We start from the raw sequence: 21668 nt of genomic DNA, 5'->3' as shown, positions 1-21668 counted from the left end.
CGGTTAGAAAGCCTCCCTTGCAGTTACCACAACAAACATAAGACGGCCTGATCAGCTGCCGATATAGATGAGCAGACTCCTTATATGTGCTGTTGGTTGCGAACCTGAAGCAACTGATATCTAGGAATGACCACAATAGATTCCAAATAAAGGTGTCTTCAGCAATACGGTGTGCATATGCATTGCTTCAGAAACGCCTCAACGTCGACAACCATAATGAGATGAGTTCCATGGGATCCTTCTACGGTCGGTGGTAAGAATGCTGCTGCACCAGGCAGTGTTTTGATGCTTTATAGGGCCACTGTCCCTACGGCTACAATTTTTCGTTCTATCTGGTTTGTCTTATTCAGCTGTGATGCGTGAATTTTTACTTTTCCTAATCATTTCTAGGCTATGCTCCAAGACGCGCATAGCAAAGCTTTTCAAAATTGTGGTGAAAAGCGTTCAGGGAGTCTGCCACTTATATTTCGAGGGTACACCGTTCACATGCATGAAGAGAATCTTCTCACAGAATTGAACCGCCCAGAGGACAAGGTAACAGTTCCCGAATCTGCTGTGTTTTTAATTCAGGGGTTTAACTGACAAAACTGGCTCTTGGGTTCAGGGAAATGACATAGTCTGCGAACGCAAATCGAACTTGACAATCTGACATATTTGACCGTGTAGCTGATTTAATAACACATACATTTGTGCATTTCGGCCACATCAACTTGGGAGTGAATTAGCAATGAATCCCTCGTATGAATGCCACATAGCTTCAAACTAGACTTGCGACTAAAATAATTTGACCGGAGTCGTTCAGTTAGCGGTAGCACTCGGAATATATGTATTTTAGCAGCGATTTCAAAAAAAATGCTTTACCTATTTGCATTTCCTCCTTCCTTTCGTTCATTTTGTTTAGTACATGCAACACATTGCTACCATGAAACAACGTAACCTTCTAAGGAGATAGCTAATCTAGCTATTTCCTTTTTTTTCGTATAACAATATCCTGATAATTTTCAAAGCACACAATAATATAGGTAACTAATCCCGAAAACGAATTATGGGAGACTAATCTTATTTATAGCCACCTTGTTTGTTACGTAATATCAAAAAAATATTAGGATGACAAGAAAACCGCCTATGTAACACTCGTAGTTTGAAATATGTATTTGTGATGTTAAGAACAAATACTTTATAATACGGACAAATTTTTTGCTGGAAGAAGCGATAGCCTACTTATCTTACTTATAGCTTATATAGGCTTCTTTCTGCGATTCCGTTCAAATTTCAGTTTCCACAAAAATCGTTTTTCTGTGCTACTGCGACTACTATACAGATGTGTTTTGCAACAAACTACGTTAATTGCCTCCTCACAAGAGCATTCTTTCTTTTTTTGTCTAGTAAAGTAGAAAACTGGTTTGTACGGCTACTTTCCTCCCTCCAAACTCTTTGGACGAACATAACAATTTAAGACATTGATGACTCATTGCAACAGTTGGCACAGATACTTACCTGATGGGTCCTAGTCTAAGGAGAAGCAAGCGCCTGTGAAAGCGACGTTCGCGTGAATTTGTATCACAGCCTGTCAGCACTTGCGGAAAGCAAGCGTTCCGGGAGTGCTGCCGAGTACTCTAGAGGAGCTGCTAACACACAGCCGCAATTCTGGAACGCTTGCTTTCTGCTACAGCTGAATGGCGGTGACACAAACTTATGCTATCGCCGCCTCCGGAGCAGCTTGCTTCCTTATAGACTATCTAAATTGGAATCTTCTTCCTTAGTAAAGTGACTGTGCCTAGTGTTACATTCCGCGATAAAGACCATAAGATACGACCTTTTTGCAAAGGTTCGATAAAACAGAGCAGGGGCGCTATAATGTAAAACTATACCAAACTATTCTATTCCAATTTCGCAATCGGTCCCCCACGATTGGTCAAAAACCTTTTTGGACCACCCTCACTTCACTTGTCCGTCACGCGACGTCCCGAAGACCGCGATAGCTCCCCACCTGATATGACGTGTACACACTGATTATGTGTATTTTGACCGAATTAAACAAAAATAGTTATTTCTGATTCGCGCCTTTTTGCCATTAGCCCTCGGCTATTGGTAAAAGCTTTCGGGCTGCACCCACTTCACCTGCCTGTCTGCGAGGTCACAAAACCACAAAAGCTTACCGCGTCAAAGTGACGCGTACGAGATAAAGTTGCATTAATAAGCCGAACAAAACTGAATTCTCTTCTGAATAGCCGCAGGCTGCCCCGTTCTGAAAGGAATAAAAGACGGCTGCCGCCCATCGCTCCTGCGCTGGCTACTCGCCCCTTCCGGAGAGTATCCATTTATTTGCGTGTAATAAAACTTGTGTCGTGGCCGTGTAACTTTTACGAGAACTTTCAGCACGTTTACGGCCTCGTTCTGCCAACTATTCTTTGCTGAGGATCCGTTTTAGCGCCATTCTTAAGCTTCCGTTCCATGCCGCCGCGATTCTCGGCGAGCCACAGAAAGCTAAGTAAGACAAAGCGGGCCAATCGCAGACGCCGGCACCACCCTCTTCCTCCGGTTATCGATATTCAGTGCAGCGGGTCGGACCCATCGAATCCCTCTCCACTTGAGCATGTTCCTCGCCTCTTGTAATCCAATTAGGTAAAACAAGGCGATAAGTGCAGGCAATGTTATTCGTTTTTCAAGGAAACAAAGGTGACCTCCTACGAACGAGGGGAGCATTTGATTAGTTTGCTCAGACAACCCTGTGGGTGAACGCCCGACGCTTGCGCTGGTGGTTACAGAAATTTGACGTCAGGAGATTGGAATAAAAGCATATTGCAATAGTTTTACGTTATACGGCCCCAGTATGACTAAAATAAATGTTCGACAATACGAAGTGAAAAACACAACTCTGTGTCTTAATTTCTGGCTGTCGCTTATGGTGCGTGATTGAAAAGTCGTCAAGCAGCCTCAATTGTGCCATTTATTACCAATTTCTTCAATTTCTTTTCAACATAAATTTACATTTTATTGATTGTAGTATTTACAAGAATAACGATATAGTTCTGCAGAAACCTGCTAGGTGGAGAGAGGTAAAGAATAAAGGGAAAATTAGCCCTGCACCCATTCGTAGCAATTGCTACAGAGGAAAGCCATATGGCTTCATTTGTAGCGTTGTAGCTGAGATGATAGAGCTGTTGCCCCAGAAAGGCGGTGGCCTCGGGTTTGAGTCCCGGACCAGGACAAATTTTTCTTCAACTGCGAAGCTTATCTTTCGAAGAACGCGTATGGGTTCCCTTTTTAACAAGTGCTACGAACAGGTGTATGTCTAATTCTACCTTTATTGATTACAAGCATGTTAGAGGTTAAAACAAAAAAATAAAAAAATTTATGCAGCCCCTGAAATTACCAAGCTAAATACAGCGTTATACACATGGTACGCGAGGCCGATTGGGTCACATTTGCATCTGCCACAATCAGTTTATAACTTTGTGGTAGTAGCTGTACAAAGCGTCACAGGGCTTCATACTGTCAGGCATTTTCGTCGACAATAATTTTAAACACACTTTTGGTATGCGAAGGGGATGTAACACATTTCTGTGTCGAGTAGCTTAATCTTCTTGCTGCTGAAGGGATATAGGCGTTTACTGTTTCTTACCATAACGACAGTGCCTTGAACGTATTGCTTGCAGTGACCTTCTTACGGCCGGCAGACGCAAAATCGTGAATGTTGGCAATCTTGGTATCAGTTTTCGTTACTCTGGCATACTAAAATAACGTGTATAGGTAACGTAGAAAAAAGTTTTTATGCTAAGGAGTGTGAGGATTTCAGGGACATTTGAGCAGTAATAGGGATTTCGTGTTGCATGAGGTAAACCACGAGACCTCTTTTCTCCATTCAGCATTACTCGGACGGTGTAGAAAGCGCTGTCTGTTTTTAATTTTGCCTACTATTTCTGTTCACTGGTGGTCCATGGCGGACATTTTTAAGGTACATATACAGTGAACTCTCACTTGAGTGAACTTCAAGGGACCGAAGGAAATAGTTCACTTTACTGAAAATTCACTAAACTTAATATTCACGAGACCAACATAAGATATGGCACATAGAGTAAAAAATTTGAAGTGCAATTCCTGGAGCAAAAGGCATGGCATCCATAGTGTTAGGAAAGTGTGAAATAAAATTTGTACATTTCAACAAGTACAAGGTTCATTACAGTTATAATGCTGCCTTTCTCACTTAGGAAAAAATCTGTATTCTTATCCTGCACTTGTACTTTTAAAGCACAGGAAGTAACAAAACTGTCCAAAGAGTCAATGTTTTTGTACACTTCTTCTGGCACAGCTTGCTGTTGAGACACAAAGTCTCTAGACTTTCCAATGTACCCTACAACCTCGGCTACAATCTCACCCCTCCAGGTTCTCGCGGCCTCTAGGTCGGCATCCTTGCTTTCGCCGCAAATCGTTTTCCACGCGATCCCATGCCTATCCCGAAATCATGTAAGCCATCCACTGCTTTTTTCGAAGCCGCGAATGTCCAGAAGAAGAGCGAATTCCTTCGCTTTGCCCTGTGTCATCAGGCCGGACACTGGAATGGCTTGAGATCGTAGGTCGTCAAGCCATACCGCAACCGTATCGTCCACTTCTTTGAAGTACCCCTTGCAGAGTCGTTCCCTTGCGGGATTCATCGAAGATTCTCCTTCAAGCTTTGATTTTTGTTTCACAGTCGTTGACAAACATGACGGCGCTACTCCATAGTCCTTTGCAACGTCCACTTGCCTTTTACCGCTGTACAGGCGCTGAAGGATTTCCAGCTTGTCCGAGAGAGACAACCGCTTCCATTTCGTCCCACTCACCTCAAAAGTGGGCACGTGAGTTGCCGTTCTTACTTAAAACTGGAAGCCTGTACGGAGTCGATGAAAAACACACCACGTGGGTCGTAACAATAAGCCTTGGTCCTCTGAGGGAGTTCGTTAAACTGAAATATTGACTGTTCCGAAATTTGTTTAAGTGAAACATTTTAGAATCTATAAAAAAACTGCCGGGGATTTTTAAAAACTTTCTTATTCAGAAATATTCGATAAACTGACGTTCGTACAACTGAGAGTTTACTGTAAATGGTAAGGTATAGTTTTCCCATTCGTTGCTTCATTATGGCACCGTGAGGGAAAACACAAATTTGAAAGTAGAAGATCACTGAAATGCTGATGCCGGAAAGCTCAAATGTAGAAATGCTGAAATGCCGCAAAGAACATGGCTGCAAGCCGGCAAGACAGGAAGAGCGTCTTTGCTCTTTCTATCTGCGTTTTTTCTGCCTGTATTCTTTTTCACCAGTATTTTAGCGTTCTTCTACCTTTAAATGTAGCACCAACTAGGCCCCGGCCACGGGCCCAGCTCAGACGAAGGAAGAGGTGATGATTTCAAGCAGCCTTAGCCCTACTTCTTCGCTGTCTTTCATATCCACTTTGCTAAGCTGAGCTATTCAGGCAGCGGCAGTGAGGGGCGTCAAGAAGTTGAAAATAAATGGGATATAATATCTGCAAAATCATCTTGTTAAACTTGAGCCACGAACATCCAAAAGCCAATGTGGTGTATTTATTGTGGCATTTTTATTTTGCATTAGGTGCGGTTCATACCACGGGCAGGAAGCTTCTAAAAAGGCTGGGACATCAAGAAATAGAAAGGGAAGAACAGAGAACGGGAAACCTACCACATGAGTGCCGCAGCACCATCAGGGTAGGCTCCTTGCCAAGAAACGTTCACCCAAACCTACACGCTAGAGCAAAATATGTGGAGAAATGTCTACCAACCAAGGCGAACACGGTATATACGGACGCCACGGTGTATCCTCGGAAACGAGGAAGAACGGAGGAAAAGTCTTTTGGTCTGCGCCCTAGGCAACTGTACCACGTTGTCTGAATAAACTCTTTGAATCTTTGAATCTTTGAAAAGTCGTCGCGACAGTAATTGTCTCGGACTATAAGGAGATCACTTGCGTGTCGGCACCGGACTGTACGGTAACTGAGGGAGAAGAAATGGCTGTCGCTCTAGCGGCTGCGGAGGGTTACCGCGCTAACAATATTAACGGATTCTAAGGAAGCATTCCGTAACTACATCAATAGCACAATTGGCCAAACGTCGTTCTAAATCTTCCTCCGAGCTCGCCAACACGAAAGACGAGTTAGACAAAACATTTTCTTGACACCGGGACGCAATAAAATTGAGGGTGACCAGAGCGCCGATGGGACCGCTCGCGAGCGTACTAACCGAGAGGACCTAAATGGAGACCCCGAGGACTTCATGACGGTGATACCGACGTACTCCGAAATACGAATTTATCGTAGAGGAACGAGGGTCGACTACTCCCCGCCCCATAACATGCTTAACCAACAAGAGGCAGTTTGCTGGCGGAAGCTGCAAACAGGAACCTCCCCAAATCAACTCATATTAAGCAAAATGTTCCCAAACCACTACACGCCATACGCTACATATGCCCGCGGTGTGACGAAAAACCCACCTTTTATCATATAACGTGGGCATGCAGCAAAAACAAAACATTCCACAATATAAGAAATCTGAGTATGGAGCAGTGGGAGAGTGTGCTCTCCAGCGGCAACCCATGCCTCCAACGGGGCCTGGTACACCATGCCTGACGAGCAGCCACGCTCCTTGGTGCCCTGGAATAGGGGCGCCAACACTGCAAGACGGGAGTCACCATCGACAAGAAGAAGATGGAAGCACTCGGTCTGACCGTTGAATGACTCTGTAAATTAGAGCAAGAAAGTGTATCCTATCCTATCCTATCCAAAGCACCATATTTAGGGCTCACTAGTTCTTGTTCATGTCATCCAATAAAGTACCATCTCTGTCGGACCCCACTACACCGAGAGACGTTTTATGAAGTATACGACATCTAACAGCGTAACGCTTAGGCGCCCGTTGCTGCGTTGAGCGTCGGTGCCGGCGTTACCATGCCAACGTGGGCGTGCCACTGCTCGCGCGTTCGTCGTTGTTATCCTCTTCCACAACTGACTCGTATGCCGCTCATCATGCTAGCCACGTACTGCCACTGCCTCTAAAAAGGCGCTGATGGCACTGGCTCACTACCAGTCGGTGCGGTGATTTCGGTCTCAAATTGTTTGCCTCAATGTATTGCAAAACGAAAACACGCAAAAAGGTGCGCTCAAACTTCGAGTTGGGGAGTATCGTACTCGTCAGACGTTCTTTATTAAGTGTTCTAGACAATCACACAATCCTGCCGGATGACTGTAGGAGGATCTAAACCACACCACAGACTGTGCTTGCATTCCACCGCGATCACGATTATTTCTGTAATTCTTTATTTAGACCGCGAGCAAGACCAACGGTTTTTCTTCAGTCTCATTTCGTGCACGTTCAGCATGGTTTTTGTTCAGCGATCTGAGGTCCTAAACCTTCACATCTCTCGCAATGCTTGGCTTGCGGGTGCAGCTGATAATTGTTTCAAAGCCTCAGCTATTTTACGCATTTCAATGGGCTCCATTTGCAAATGATCTTTGTCTACTAAATTCAGGAGACAGACACAATCGCGACAATGCACAGTGAAGTGCGCGTGCATGCAGTCCCTTTAGGCGAACTTTGCTGCTCTCTTAGTCTCGAGTTTACACATCTTCTGGTTATCCGCACGTATTTGCCAGAACAAAAATGCACTTAATACATAATGCCTTATCTACACGTTCGGATCACGATGTAAGGTTAATGCCGCATAGCTCCGTATGCTCGCTGCTGCTGCCATTCCATTGTGTTTCTCACGCTACGCCTAATCTGATAGTTTTGGGAGAATGCGTACCTCGAGGTTCTGTGTAGGTGTAGCTAGATCGCAAAAAAATATAGAGTGACGAACAATGTCAGCCATATCTCACGGTGCATCGATTGTGCGGCAGGCTTCGTGGATTCAGCATTCTTTCAGCGTTGCTTTCAGCGTTGACATTTAGTAAAACTTTCTCGCATTGTCCTTGTGACATTTGAAAGAACACGCGTGCACATGACGTCACTCAGTGATATATATATATATATATATATACATATATATATATATATATATACACACACACATATATATATATATATATGTGTGTGTGTAAATAAGCAAGCGCTGCCTTTTGGTTATGTTTTATGATCATGGTTGGATGAGCGCTACTTAGGCACTCCTAAAACGCAAGCAAGACAATGAGTATGGAGTATGGATGGGGTTTTTAGAACGACTTTTCCTAGAAAAAATTGAAGCCTATTTACTGTACCGTAAAAAATATGGCGGTGAAACAAGAACTTCGTCCACCAATAGCCACTGGAGACCATACGAACCTACTTTCCCGAAACCTTAGTAGGCTTTATGAATTATTGTTTTTTATGCTTTTATGAATGCAGCGTCAGGTTATGTAAAAAAAGTGACAGGCCTGCGAAACATATGCAGCACAGCCATAACGTAAGCTCTAAGAGTAGCTTCATGTGAGCTCCATTTTCGGTGCCACACACTACAGGGCCTGCACAGTGAAGTCTCTTCGTGTCATTTTCACTAGAAAGATTTAAATTGTCCCCCAGGCGACGACGGCGAGATGCGGCTGGTCCTGCTCTCTGCACAGCGTTCTGTTGAGCCCTATGTTGCCTTGGTGCAGCCGCGCGCACAGCCATACGAATTGATTATTCAGGTTCGTATCTTGCGAGGAGTTGCCATAAGGTGTACCGAAGAGTAAACACAGGTATCCAGACTACGTGGTTCCCATGTCGCATTCACTGGCACATGGCACGTTCCGTCGCTGTGGATGATGATGATGACGATGATGATGATGATAATAATGATGATGGTTTATTGGCATCTCCATCGAAGCGGGGTGGTGGCAAGTAGTCATCCAGCCTGATGGAGTGATGTCGGAACACCTGGTGGAATATAGTGGAACTGCAATATAAAATTTGACCCTATCGACGCTACGCCACGCGCATGTCACATCGCGTGCCAAATGGCCGGATACGATTATAATAATTATGATTATGATTGTGAATATTAAATAGCGCCTTTTTAAAACGCGACGGTGAGAAACAGTCATCAAGGCTGCTTGAAATAATGACGTATGGCATACAAATTCTTTATGACAGCAATATTTAAAAATCTGCGTAGTCTTTTTCTTGCTCATGACTTGTACCTTGTACAGCTATCTATGCAACTGCTAGATGGCGTGCCACGTGGTGTATTAATGTGCAACTGAAATGGAAGTGCCCAAGTATAGACGTTACGCGGCACGCATCTCACATGGCAAGCGAGTGGTACAATATGATGCTTGTGATGGCGACGATTTATTGGATCTCATTTGAAACGCGGCAGTGACATAGTAACCTAGCATGCTTGATTAATTCAGGTACACAATATATATTTTTTCTAGGGTTCTTGTATACAGGCGGATGTCAGCCCAGCAGACCAGGTGTGCTACGTTGATAAGATAGCCGCCGTGATGGGAAGCCAGGCGGAGTAGCGACGGAACGTCAGGCAAGGGCGAATTGCTCCCAATATGGCCAGTAGTCACGGTAAAGTCGCACGATGCAACACACCAATGACAGGGCTCGGAAGTGAAGCAGTGGTGTGTCGCCGTTCCCATTCTGACTGAAGCCATGTGGGTCGCGTAGGCACTGTGCCAAAGACATGGCAAGCTGTTCTTTATCCGCGAAGCCAAGCGTCACAGGTTTGACTGTTTCTGGAGCGGGTAGTTGGCAGAAAGCAGGATAGTGCTGCTAAGACTAAGGGCACGGGTACGGCATCATACAGTCTAGCAAACCAGCCGCATGCCGTCAGGCTGACCGCAATCGGCGAGTCGTGGGAAAGCAGGGGAGCGTCGATCTGTCGCTGTCAGAATCTTCTGCTGAATGCAAGGTAAAGGCCGTCTACCGTGTTTTGCTGGTTGCGATTACCAGTGGCGGCTGAACAGCAGAATTGAGCACTTGGGCATCTCAACAATAAGAAGGAGCTGCGTCTTCACTTTATCTGTGAACTGTTTAGCAGACGCTTCCTCAACATGGGATAAAGCTATGCTATATCTGGGAGTGCAGGAACGAAATGAGAACTCAGTGACCATGGATGCAACGAGCCTTCTTCTACAATGCGTGATATTTTTCACGTAGGGAACCAGACCTCTCAAGTAAAACAAATGGGTTTCGTAGTGAGGTGCATGAAGCAAGTGTTTCTCGATAGATTGGTGAACAACCAGTTCTTGAGCAACGCCAAGTGTTTGCAAGGAACACTTTAAGAAGTCGCTTGGAAAAGCCACAATCAATGTAACTATCATGTTCAGTAATTCAAAGCAGGAAACAGAAAAATCTAGCCAACAGGTGCTCATAGACTGCGGGATGCTAAGGTGGCGCTAGTGTATCTCACATCTGCAAATAAGAGATTCAGCAGTCACACGCAGGTTCTGAAATGCAACGTGTATCACCGCAGCCCCCAACTGAACGCCGTCCGCAACGCCCACAAACGCGAGCAACTGATAGGCCACATGCCCGTCGACCGGCGCAATGTTCCTTTGTGAACTGTATTTACCATCATTATAACCATTATTTGCTTTACTGTCACTGAGGGCTAGCGCGCCAAATCTACCTTTTATGTCTTCACCACATGGTGCAACTTTTGGCGCGTATCGTCCACATGGTCAACAAAACATCAAAATAGCCAATTACACAACTGCTTAAATTGGGATGTAAACCTAGACCGTGGCACTTATAATCTGCTAACAACTGCGAAAGTAGTCGATTGGAGAAGGACACGCCTGCATGTATCAAAACATTTCCAAGTGTTGTCGCTTACTCTATGTGTCCTCCTATGTGTTACTGAACCTTTCGTAATCAAACTGCATGCGCCACGCCTACAGTTTTCCACCTTCTAGAACGCACGCGAGCACCAGTAAATACGCTGGAATTCTTGACGAGCTGTCACGCGTGTCTTGCAGATCAGATTTAGATGAACAACTGTCCTGCTCTGTGCTTCTTGGTGCTCTGAGTATTAATGAGTTTGTGGACATAAGTTCGCGCAAAATACTGTTAGTGTCGCGACTTGCAGTTGTACTGATGTGGTTCCTTATCGTCACATTTGTTGGAGGCACTTTGTTGTGTACCGGAAACCCATTGCATCCCGTGAAGAGTTGCTAACCCCAACCAGGATAACAACGTCAACTTCACCATGGGTGCAGAAAATAAGCATTACTGCAGGAAAATTAAGGCCAATTCAGTAGAGGCCTAGCAATATCCTGCAACATTAGTAGAAAAGCCGCTTACTTAGCCCGTACCATCGATTGCAGCTCAAGATGGCGAAAAAGCTACGTCTTGTAGCTTCTTCCACATAAAGAGGCGGTATCATCATGTCATTGTTCTCCAAGATCATGTGTCACTGCGCGCGTTTTGTTCAGAGGCCATAGTTCCATAAATTGATCTCCGTCGATCGCCGTATACTGCCGTACACGACGAAACTTTCAACTGGACGCCAAGCTTCTACTGACGTGCCCAGCCATGTGCTTTCTTATGTCAAAACTCACCCGCTGTGGTTGCTCAGTGGCTATGGTGTTGGGCTGCTGAGCACGAAGTCGCGGGACCAAATCCTGGCCACGGCGGCCGCATTCCGATAGGGCGAAATGCGAAAAACCCGGGTGCTTACATTTAGGTGCACGTTAAAGAACCCCAGGTGGTCTAAATTTCCGGAGTCCTCAACTACGGCGTGCCTCATAATCAGAATGTGCTTTCGGCACGTAAAACCCCATAATTTAATTTATGTCAAAACTGGTTCCAACTACCTTGGCAAGGCAATCAGTAAGCATCATGGTATGACTACTGCCGACGGCGGCAGAACCTCTGCTCGTATTTGCACATCAGGAGCGAGGCGAAGGAGCCGTACATGAACCGGAACTCACGGCTACACAGAAAAGTTTCTCTGATATGTACACAATCGTTATGTTTGCATTTACAGAAACTCAATGACATATTATATGAAGACTACAACCTAGCTAATAGGTAAAGAAACAAGCGGCTCTGCGAGTTACGGGAATCTAGTCACGAGGGCGGCAATAAAATTACACTTCATAATGCAGAGCGCTTAGCCTCTTCAGTCTGTCCATCAGGCAAACGAAAAGACTGCGAACGATGGTAAGTCCAGGTTGCCACAAGTCGAGATATTCAAATTCGATGGCAATCGTCAATTGTGGTACAAATTTTGGATAATGTTCAACTCTGCCACTCACGAGAACGTGGATATGACAATAATAGGCAAGTTCTACAACTTCATCTGACTTGCAGCTGGATCAGCTACAATGACAATTTCTGCGCTCCAGTCTACGCAATAATGTGATAAAAAGGCCATTGATAGTTTCCCGAAATGATTGCACGCTGACAAAATTATCTTGCAGGCAATTTTGTCAGTGTGTCTGCCAGGACCCCACGAAAACAGAACTAAAGGCGAAAGATGCGTTGATTAGAAGGTCGTACAAAGCGGCTCTCGGCCTACCACAGGGAACTTCCACTGAACGCCTGCTGGCCCTCGGCATTCACAATAACTACGAGGAGCTACGGGCAGCGACGCTCATATCTCAACGGGAGCGGCTTAGCTTAACCTAGTCTGGCAGAAAATTACTTTGCCGCGTGGGTTACCCTACTCATCCACAGTATGTGGGAGAAGAACTCCAATCTCTACCCAGAGTCCTTCGTGAAAGGATCATAGTAGCCCCTATCCCTAAGAACATGAGTCCAAAATACCACCGGGGACGTAGAAGTGCTCGAGCTCGAAAGTTAATGCAGCAATTCGGTGGAAACCCGAATACAGTCTACACAGATGTCGCTCGATGTGGTGCTTACAAATACGCCCTCGCAGTGGTAGGAGCGGCCGCAAATCAAGGGCTTGTGACTTGCGCCACGGCTAGAGTTCCATCTGCGAATACCGCAGAAGCTTCAGCCATCGCGCTAGCTATTAAAACTAAGGACGCTCTGGGACAATCGTCGATAACTCTTACAGATTCCCAAGTCGCATGTAGACTATTCCTCACCGGGAGGCTACCACACAGCACCACTCACCTATTAGGATCCAACCTAACGCAGAAACACATGATCATCTGGTGCCCGGGTCACGCAGGACTCGAGGGCAATGAGAGAGCGGACGGCGCAGCTCGTGCTATTGTCAACCGAGCGGTCGACCACTCTGACGAAAATCCCTTTTTACCACGAGACATCCTTGAGCACCAGCGGCGCGAGCGAAGAAAGTACAGTCCACCACACCCTGACCTATCCAGGCCGGACTCTTATGACTGGCGCCGAATACAGACGCACACATTTCCAAACCTTCATTTGAAAAATGCCATTCACCCAACGCTGTACAGCGTTGGCTGTCCTTGGTGCGGAGGCCGGCCAACTCGCGCCCACATTACGTGGGACTGCCAGAACAGGCCACCCAAAATTAATACACCGAAAATAGCCGGCAAACTTTCCGGAAGGGAGCAGTGGGAGACTTGGCTCGCCAGCGAGGATCGGGAGATGCAACTAGCGCTCCTCGACCAAGCACGGCGGACCGCTGAAGCCAGTGGGGCCCTGGACTAGGGGCTCCACCCACTCGCTTTCTGCATTTTTTTCCGTTTAAATAAAAGTTTGGATATATATATATATATATATATATATATATATATATATATATATATATATATATATATATATATATATATATATATATATATATATATATATATCTGCAATATCGTATCCATAGCCTCCTTGACCTACAGGCTGTATCGTCCTCATTCGACGTCATCCGTTTCCAACACCCGTACTACCAGGTGCATTCTGATGACATGTTATGAAAACTTGTGATGGAAGGTAACTAATTTTACAAAATTTCAGGGACGGAACATGTCGAAACTGCGATCCGGCTTCGAGACATGCCGTTATAGGAGTAGAGCGTCCGTGGACTAAGGGTTACATCATCAGGCTTCTCTGCTAGATGTCCTCTGTTCCAATCTGGCTTCCGCGCTATTTTGTTGCCTTATTTCTTGACACAAATAGCAGTGCTAGTTTATAAATAAGCTGCGGAGCATTCTGTCAGCATATCACTGGAATACGCATACATTCTTTTATCTTTTCACGTAAGCACTTTTGAACTAGTAACTGTTGTTACACTGTTATCACTCCGCGCAAGACGCCCCTTCGTGCATAGGAAGATACTTGAATGTTGTAGCCCATTCTATAGCAAATGGTGCTGGTGGATTTCACAGCATGCGCTAAGACAGTGGTAGCCTACACTGTAAACAAGACGCACTTTGCCCTGAAAGGCGAAGTATCGATTTCTAAAGAAAGTTAGTAGACAGCTATAAGAGGTGAAGATATTAGTTTTTTAGGCACTGTAAACTTGCAAACATTTGCTGACTCACTAAATTAACAAGCATGGTGTCACGCGCCTACATAAACAAGAGAACCTTTCGCTCGGTGACCGCGGAAATTCGCTGTCAAAACACTGGAGTGAAGCGTGGCAGCAAAAGTGAGCGAATTGACCTTCGTGCTGTCATTCACTGCAACGCGAACTAAACGTGAAAAGCACAGCGCATACGAAGCCGCAAGCACTCAGCGTATGTTGTACACATCGCAGATCGCTTTGATTATGAGGGCCGCACGGGCAAGCAGTTCGTCCACGTCACGGATCGCTCGCAAAATATGGCACCGGTGCGACCGCACCGTCAGCAGCCAGCCGCCGAAGTAGAGCCTCCCCTCCCCTCTCGTGCCTTGAACGTGGCAGAAGACTGCATGCTTCCGCCCCGCTTCCTTTTTCACGTGCGTGAAATTGAGCCGCGATCCTTCACTGACTCTCGCAAAGTGTCACTCGAACATACAGTGCACGGCAAGCGTCGACGATGTTATCATTTTTGAACTTTATAGGAAGCATCACGGTGACGACAAGGACGATCCCGGCAGAAATGCGTTTGCAGTATACATATAATTGCTATCGCAATAAAATATTTAGACACTTAAGGTTGTTTGCTTGTCGCACGGGCAACACACCTACCGTCAGGGCGTTACAAAACTTATAGAGGACAACAACTGAGCTATAACAAGACGTGCGATGACAAAGGACCTAGTTGAAAACAATGTAATCACTCTGTTAGCCTTGGGCGCGCAGAAATATCCCGCAAGGAAATTTCACAGGGATAGACATGAAACCTTATTTAATGCACTTTTGTGTTACCTGGCAGACGTGTCATCCTTTTTACTTGCAAGGAAATGTCCCCAAACAAGATGCTTCCATTACTTCCCACCAACAATTCAATCTTACCCCCTGAAGGGTATTTTGGTAATGCCTTAATGGTAGGCCTGTCACCCGTGTGGAAAGGCGACACCCTGAAGGGTGCAAGTATTATTACAGTGTACGCTCTGCAACGAAGGGATGAACCACCGATTTTCCCGGTATGCAGTAAAAGTAGGCGTAAATATACAACACATTTTATTCGTAGCTTGTATTTCGACGACTGTGCTCGCCACTACCGTTGAGTTTTAGTACTGCTTATTTTTCTGGGCATATCAAGTAAAGAGCCGGATTAGTAACTTATAGTTTTTGTGCTGTCTGATTTTTCACTGTCAAAACAATATCACTAAATTAACTTTCAGACTCACCACGCTGTCCAGGCCCAGTGTTATTATTTTCTGCAGGTTTGGTAGATTGGCTGAGAGCAAAACTTCTGACTACTCCACACTGCGACCGAGCTTTGGATTCATGCAGGCCAACGAATACTTATCTTTTTTGTATGCAACTCTCAAACAAGATGTTTCTTTTCATTTTTTAGGAACAGGCACTTGCCTAACTGGCATATTCAAATGAAAGAAAGGAGCAGAGCATTAAAGATGTCGCTGTGAAGAGGAAAATTTTGGCTGCGGTTCACGCGAAATGCCTTTTTTTGGGAAAGGGCGTGATTACGTGATATCCTTTTCTACAGGGTGATGAAATTAAATTTAGCTTTTTTCCTAAAAGTACATGAATGTACATAAAGTTCACCTATGCAAACAAGTTATGTGGTCAGGGCGATACAAGGGGACATGATATATTTCAGTGTCCACTGGCAATTACCTAAAGTTTAATCATAGTATGTTAGTGAGAGCAGTAATCGGCCATGTTTATGGTCAAAAGTTAGGCGCAGCCTTGATTCTACATGATTCACTATGTATAATTCTTCTAACATGCCCGTGTTTCGAGATAGAAGGCTGTAGATTTATTTTCGTTCTATGTCTACGCATGCAAAACAGCGAGGATAGGTGCAAGGCTCTTCGCTGATGTGACGTGGCTGTTGCGTGTGTAGTTAAGTCTCAAAATAAGGCGGAAGCGTAGACAAAGATAACTGTTTTCTTCCACTCTTGCCTGGAGAAATCAAGCAATGAGTGCATGGTGTGGCGTATGCATTAAGTATTATCCTCTTAAGGGCATAATTTTTCGGCACGTTTTTGTACAACTTGACATCGCACCGGGACATCATCTTCTCAGCTCGGTAGGTTTCCTCCCATCTACTGGACTGCTTCCGCCGTAGCGGTGCCTCTGGCAAGACAATAAAGAAAGGGCACCTTGGGATTCACTACGACCACCGCCACTGGTGCTGACATGGCTGCTTCCACCGGGACGGGGTAATCTACCGGAAGCAAAATAGACGTGTTTTTTTTTTGCAACGGCTGAATGGAATGGCAAAGCCTCATTAGAGATGCGGCTGGACGCGGCTCCCCACCCGGACAGTCTACTTCCGACTCATCCAACCTTCATAAACATATGTGGCCGCTTTCACACAATAGCTCAGTCCACCATCAGAGACAGACGAAAAAGATAATTATCGGTGAAGTCTTCGAAATGGGAGTTTTAGGTTATGTAGCGTTGATGACAGAAATGAGTATCTGACCAATTGCTGATGACTGCGGACGCAGCTTTGGAACAGTCTAAAATGGGCTAAGGAATCATAGGTTCCATTCCTACTATTTTAGCCTTCACCAGAACATGACTGAGGCAGACTTGACTTGACTGAGTAAGGCTGCTTGACTGTTGCAATTGGCGGCTGGTGATAAGTGACGAACAAAATGAGTGCCTGGAAATATTAATTCGGAAAGATGAAGCTCAGTTTTGCGGAAATGGCACAGTTAATGTGCACAAAACCAATTATTGGTCGAAAGAAAATTTCCACTGGCTGCGGCAACACAATTACGGCGTTCGTTGAAGTGTGAATATGGTGGTGTGCAAAAGTCGGGGACAGGATCATTAGATATTGGTTTTAAATATCAAATGCTTTCAGCTCCCGTTGTCGGTGGCTTTCGAGAGACCTTGAGCCGAAATTCGGAGGCGTTATCTCAGCACTGAAGACGAGGGCGGGACGAGAAGGAATCCAGAACAAAAGAATAACATGCGGGCCTCGTTGCGAGAACAAAACACTATCATACGGGCAACTGGGCAAAACTTAAAAGAATGCGGTCTCTTGCCTCCCCCCCTTGCAAATGACTGCATCAAATACGCTACATGGTGCCTAAACAAGTTATACAAAATATTGTTTCCTAGTCCTAATGTTTGTTGACAGCATCACTCAAGCTGTAAATTCTTGTACGCTGAAGATTGTCGTTCCCAATGGCGATGTTCAAAAGGCAGATACAGTGCACCACACACTTGATTGTCATCCTTTGGCACTGAGTCAAGGTTACCGGCGCTTTTTGCAACGCCAGCGGTGTATGAGTTATATGGCACGGGTTTTACGCCGCGTCCTTCGAGAGATGGTGCCACGCTGCGTGAGCAGGCCGGCAGAGTCCGGCACACCGCGGATGGTTGCGAGATTGTTGTGAGTAATCGTCGCCATTAGTCCAACCAATCTTCTTTGCCGGTAGCTATTTATTGCTTAGATCTCCTCTCCAAAAGGGAGAGCCAGCCCCCACGTCAGGAAACCTGAATAGTAAGAAGTACACGCAGGAAATGCTAATTATTGTCGTCGTCAACTTCGTCTTGAATCTTCCCCTGAATGACCTGCGCCGAGTAGGTTTCCAACATGACGGAGCACCACCCCATTTCTCCACCTCTACCAAGAGCTGGTGGGACCGTCATTTCCACGACATTATACTGGCCACGCAGGCGCGATGTTTTTGCCGGCGAGTACCCCTAACCTTTCTCCACTCGACTTCTTTCTTAAGGCTACGTTTAGGATCGAGTTTATGCAACAGATCCCACTGGCGTTAATGAAAAGAGTAACATGATAATACCTGCCTGTGCGAGCATCAGCCCAGAAGTAGTGCGCGGAATGATTGAGTTAATGCGAGAGCGGGTTATGCTTTCGGTCCTGTGTAAGAAAAGCATTTAGAAAATTTTAAATCATTGATATCTAGATGAGTGTCCTGTATCCATGAAAAGTAGCATTTGTGCATGTGCACACCGATTTTAAATAGCAGAATATAATGTTTGTTCGGCAAAGATGGCGATATAGGTTCGTTTGTCGCTCATCATAGAATGGTGTCTGGATAGCGCAGCCAAACACGGACGCAAGAATAAACGAATGAGCAAAGACAAGTGGTTCAGTTCGTGCGTCAGTTACTTCTTTGTCCGTGTTCTGCTGGGATGTTCAGACCCTATTCCATGAGAAATATTTGTAGCCATGACCAAATCTGTTTGCTGACGACATCATTAGAAATTACAATATTTAAATATTAGCAGTGACTATATTTGCTTCACCCAGGCAGGGATAATGCCTACTGGTGTCGTTGCTGTTAGGCATGCGCATTTTCCTCCGGCTTCTCAGCTGGTTCCCTTATCTCGGCATGACTATTGCGGCCATGGTTAAAAGCAGCGCGATAGCGTTTCTCGTCAGTAGTTCCGGACTGGTCGATGTCTGATTTTGCCAGCCGAGAGTGAAAGGGCAACAGTTATCATCTTTGGCTATGCATCAAACATGCTTTAGACTAAACGCCGCGCGCAAAGCCATGTCACATCAGGGAAGAACTTCGTGCCGATCCACACTATCTTGCATGCGTAATCATGCTTAGAGATATTAAAATATACAGCCGGATATCCGGAACATAGGCATGCTAAAAAGATACTGCAAAGTGAAACTGCGTACAACCACGACTTCATCTCGCTTTTCAGCATAACTTGCCGGTTACTGCAGTAACTAAAACAGCTATTTATTCGATTTAATTTATTTGGCCTGCAGAAAGGGATAATGATTATCGCACCTTTTGTCCCTTTGGCCACAAATTTATTCGCAAAGGAAAATTTCACGTACTTCCCAGCTCCCAACATTAGGATAACCGTACAAGTTCATTTGTATCCCCCAGTAGGTGTGCGTAATTGCAATAAAAAGCACTTCTTTGCTTCTTTAAGGGCCTGAATTACGGATAAAGGGAAGCAGCGGTAAGGCGGCACTTTTTTACTTACAAACTAATGTAAACGGGTTTTGAAAAATATGCGATACTCGCGGCCCCAGTGAAATGCTTTTAAATCTGCTATGTTTCTATGTTAAATCACGAATAAACATAGGTATTGTTGTTCGTTTCGTCAATCACCGATTTTGCTCGTCGCAATCTTCCACACTGTAATGTTACTGTAGGATCGTGCTCAAGTCCAGTCACTAAAAGTTAGGTTTCCCGCGTGTCTAAATTGCCGTACGACTTTATATATATTATACGGCGTCATTATATGTTCCTAATAACCAATGACACAGGTAAAAAAACAACCTTCAAAAAAAAAGAAGGACCAGCGCAAGACAGACACGAACGGAGGAACGCATGCACGAGCACGAACAATGTTATGCCGTTTTGTAACCACGTTGGTGTCGCTCCCATTATTTTTTTTCATGCATAAAGCACCAACTACCAAAATTGTAAAAAAGGCTGTATAAAACAAAATCGCCTACAAAGCTCCATTGGGAAGGCATGGCGTGTTCTGCTCGTCGGAATGAAGTCCTCGTTTATCATCGGAAAGCAACGTTAAAAGAAAAGCAGAAATAATCGCAATACCATGTCTGACTGCAAATAAAAGTGCACATTTCTACATAAAACGTCAATTATAAAACATTGAAATGTATCTTACTCTGTTTAATGCAGATTCTCAGCATGTTATCTGCGTGGGCGGAGTATGGACTCACTGTAGGAATACGAGCATCAAAAGCTTCACTTAGAGAAAGTGAGAGCAACGACTGCTTGTTATGCTGGACAAGCGCCACACCTCTTAAGTACAAAAAATGTACATACTTCGCCCAGTGGGCCACTCATTATGAAAAAATCAGCGTCCTCAGCACAATACAATGCAGCGCGCTTCTACTGCAATAAAGAAGAAACATCCTTTGTCGTTGTAAAATTTAAATTTATATAGCCAAACATTTAGACGAATGCGCAAAGGTTATAAATTATTTACTGCTAATTAGGGTCAATCAAACTTAATGTATATTTGTGAGCTCATCAAACGATGAAGTGAGACAGTACTGTGAAATGTCAAACACCGAGAGCGAATCACTTTCTTGAAATTCACCGCACCAAACGGAAGCCCGCAGCGCAACAATTCCCAGCACTTCCACCGTGATTATATTTAATCGCTCACAGACAGACGCATCATTTTCCTAAGCAGTGACGATATGCTGACGTACTTTCAGGTGTTAATATGCAAGGCCAGCAATTGGAGAACTCTGCGTTGAACCATGAATTTTATAATGACGCAGCGCACTTGAAGCCGCAAATGTCCACGTGGGCACCGCGTGTGGTCGTTACACATCACAGGTTTAATTTTAACCTATCCGCCTCCGAGATTTCCGCTTTCATATCTCGCTCAACATAAAGTGATTCGACTTATTCATGTACGCATACAAATTTCGAAATATTGTACTACGCGCACAACTTGGGAACGCTCTTCACATTCTTGGGAATATGTCCCCATGCTAGCACGATTGCATATTTAATTCATCCGATGCCTAATATTTGAGCACTGCAAGAGCGTTTTTTCTGCTCTTTGTTGTATTCAACGAAGAGAACTTTGTAATTAGGAAGTATGAGATTATTATTTCAATGTAGTTATGTTAACAGATTCACTTAATCGGATATTGTCACGTTGGCGATTAATAAAACAGCGGCCGAACTAACTATTCATTGGGCGAACCTGTGACTACAAAAGCAAGTTACAAAGCACGATAGCGGCGAACGCAGTAGGCAATTGTTGATATCGGATCGGCGGGGCTAACGCGTAGACTTTTAAGCATGACCAACGAACGTTCTAGTGTAATCGCTCGGTGAGGCGTAGCTTCCAGAAACAATTACACAATTCGCGTCATGGCCAAAATCAGGTTACACGAGGCTTGGTGGCAAAGGACAATAAACAAAACCATCGATAACATTCGACAAAATCCGATAGATGCAGGCACGTCCCGTGCTGAGCGATAACGTTGAACCCTTTTAAGCAGGTGAAAGAGCGGTCACCTCAGAAAGATAAACAAGTGCACACGTCAATGCCCCCTTGTTGAAAAGCATTGTCCATACGAAAGCACGCGTACCAAAGAAAAAAAAAAGAAAAAGGAAACAGAGTCCCAAAGTTTGTCAGCGCTGGTGCAACGGTTCAATCCACACAACATGGACTATTCAGGTTGTGAGCGTCGCCACTGCGATAGCGAAATGCCCTCGGCACGACGTAAGAGTCCAGTGTGCCAATGTCGGATTATCTTGTAGGG

The 21668-nt window shown here is 44.9% G+C and overlaps 1 protein-coding gene across 1 annotated transcript in view; it reads right to left on the bottom strand.

Annotated features, from left to right (window-relative positions):
* Window positions 1-20132, bottom strand: part of LOC142588584 (uncharacterized) — a 59577-nt gene extending 39445 nt beyond the window's left edge. The window contains exon 1 of the mRNA XM_075700422.1: window positions 20045-20132. Coding sequence (XP_075556537.1) covers window positions 20045-20069 — 25 coding nt within the window. The 5' untranslated portion in view covers window positions 20070-20132. The remainder of the gene's footprint in view (window positions 1-20044) is intronic.
* Between the last annotated feature and the right edge of the window lie 1536 nt (window positions 20133-21668).

The sequence above is a fragment of the Dermacentor variabilis genome, chromosome 7 (genome assembly GCF_050947875.1).
Source record: "Dermacentor variabilis isolate Ectoservices chromosome 7, ASM5094787v1, whole genome shotgun sequence".
Lineage (NCBI taxonomy): Eukaryota > Metazoa > Arthropoda > Arachnida > Ixodida > Ixodidae > Dermacentor > Dermacentor variabilis.
This window is presented reverse-complemented; position numbering and strand designations above follow the sequence as displayed.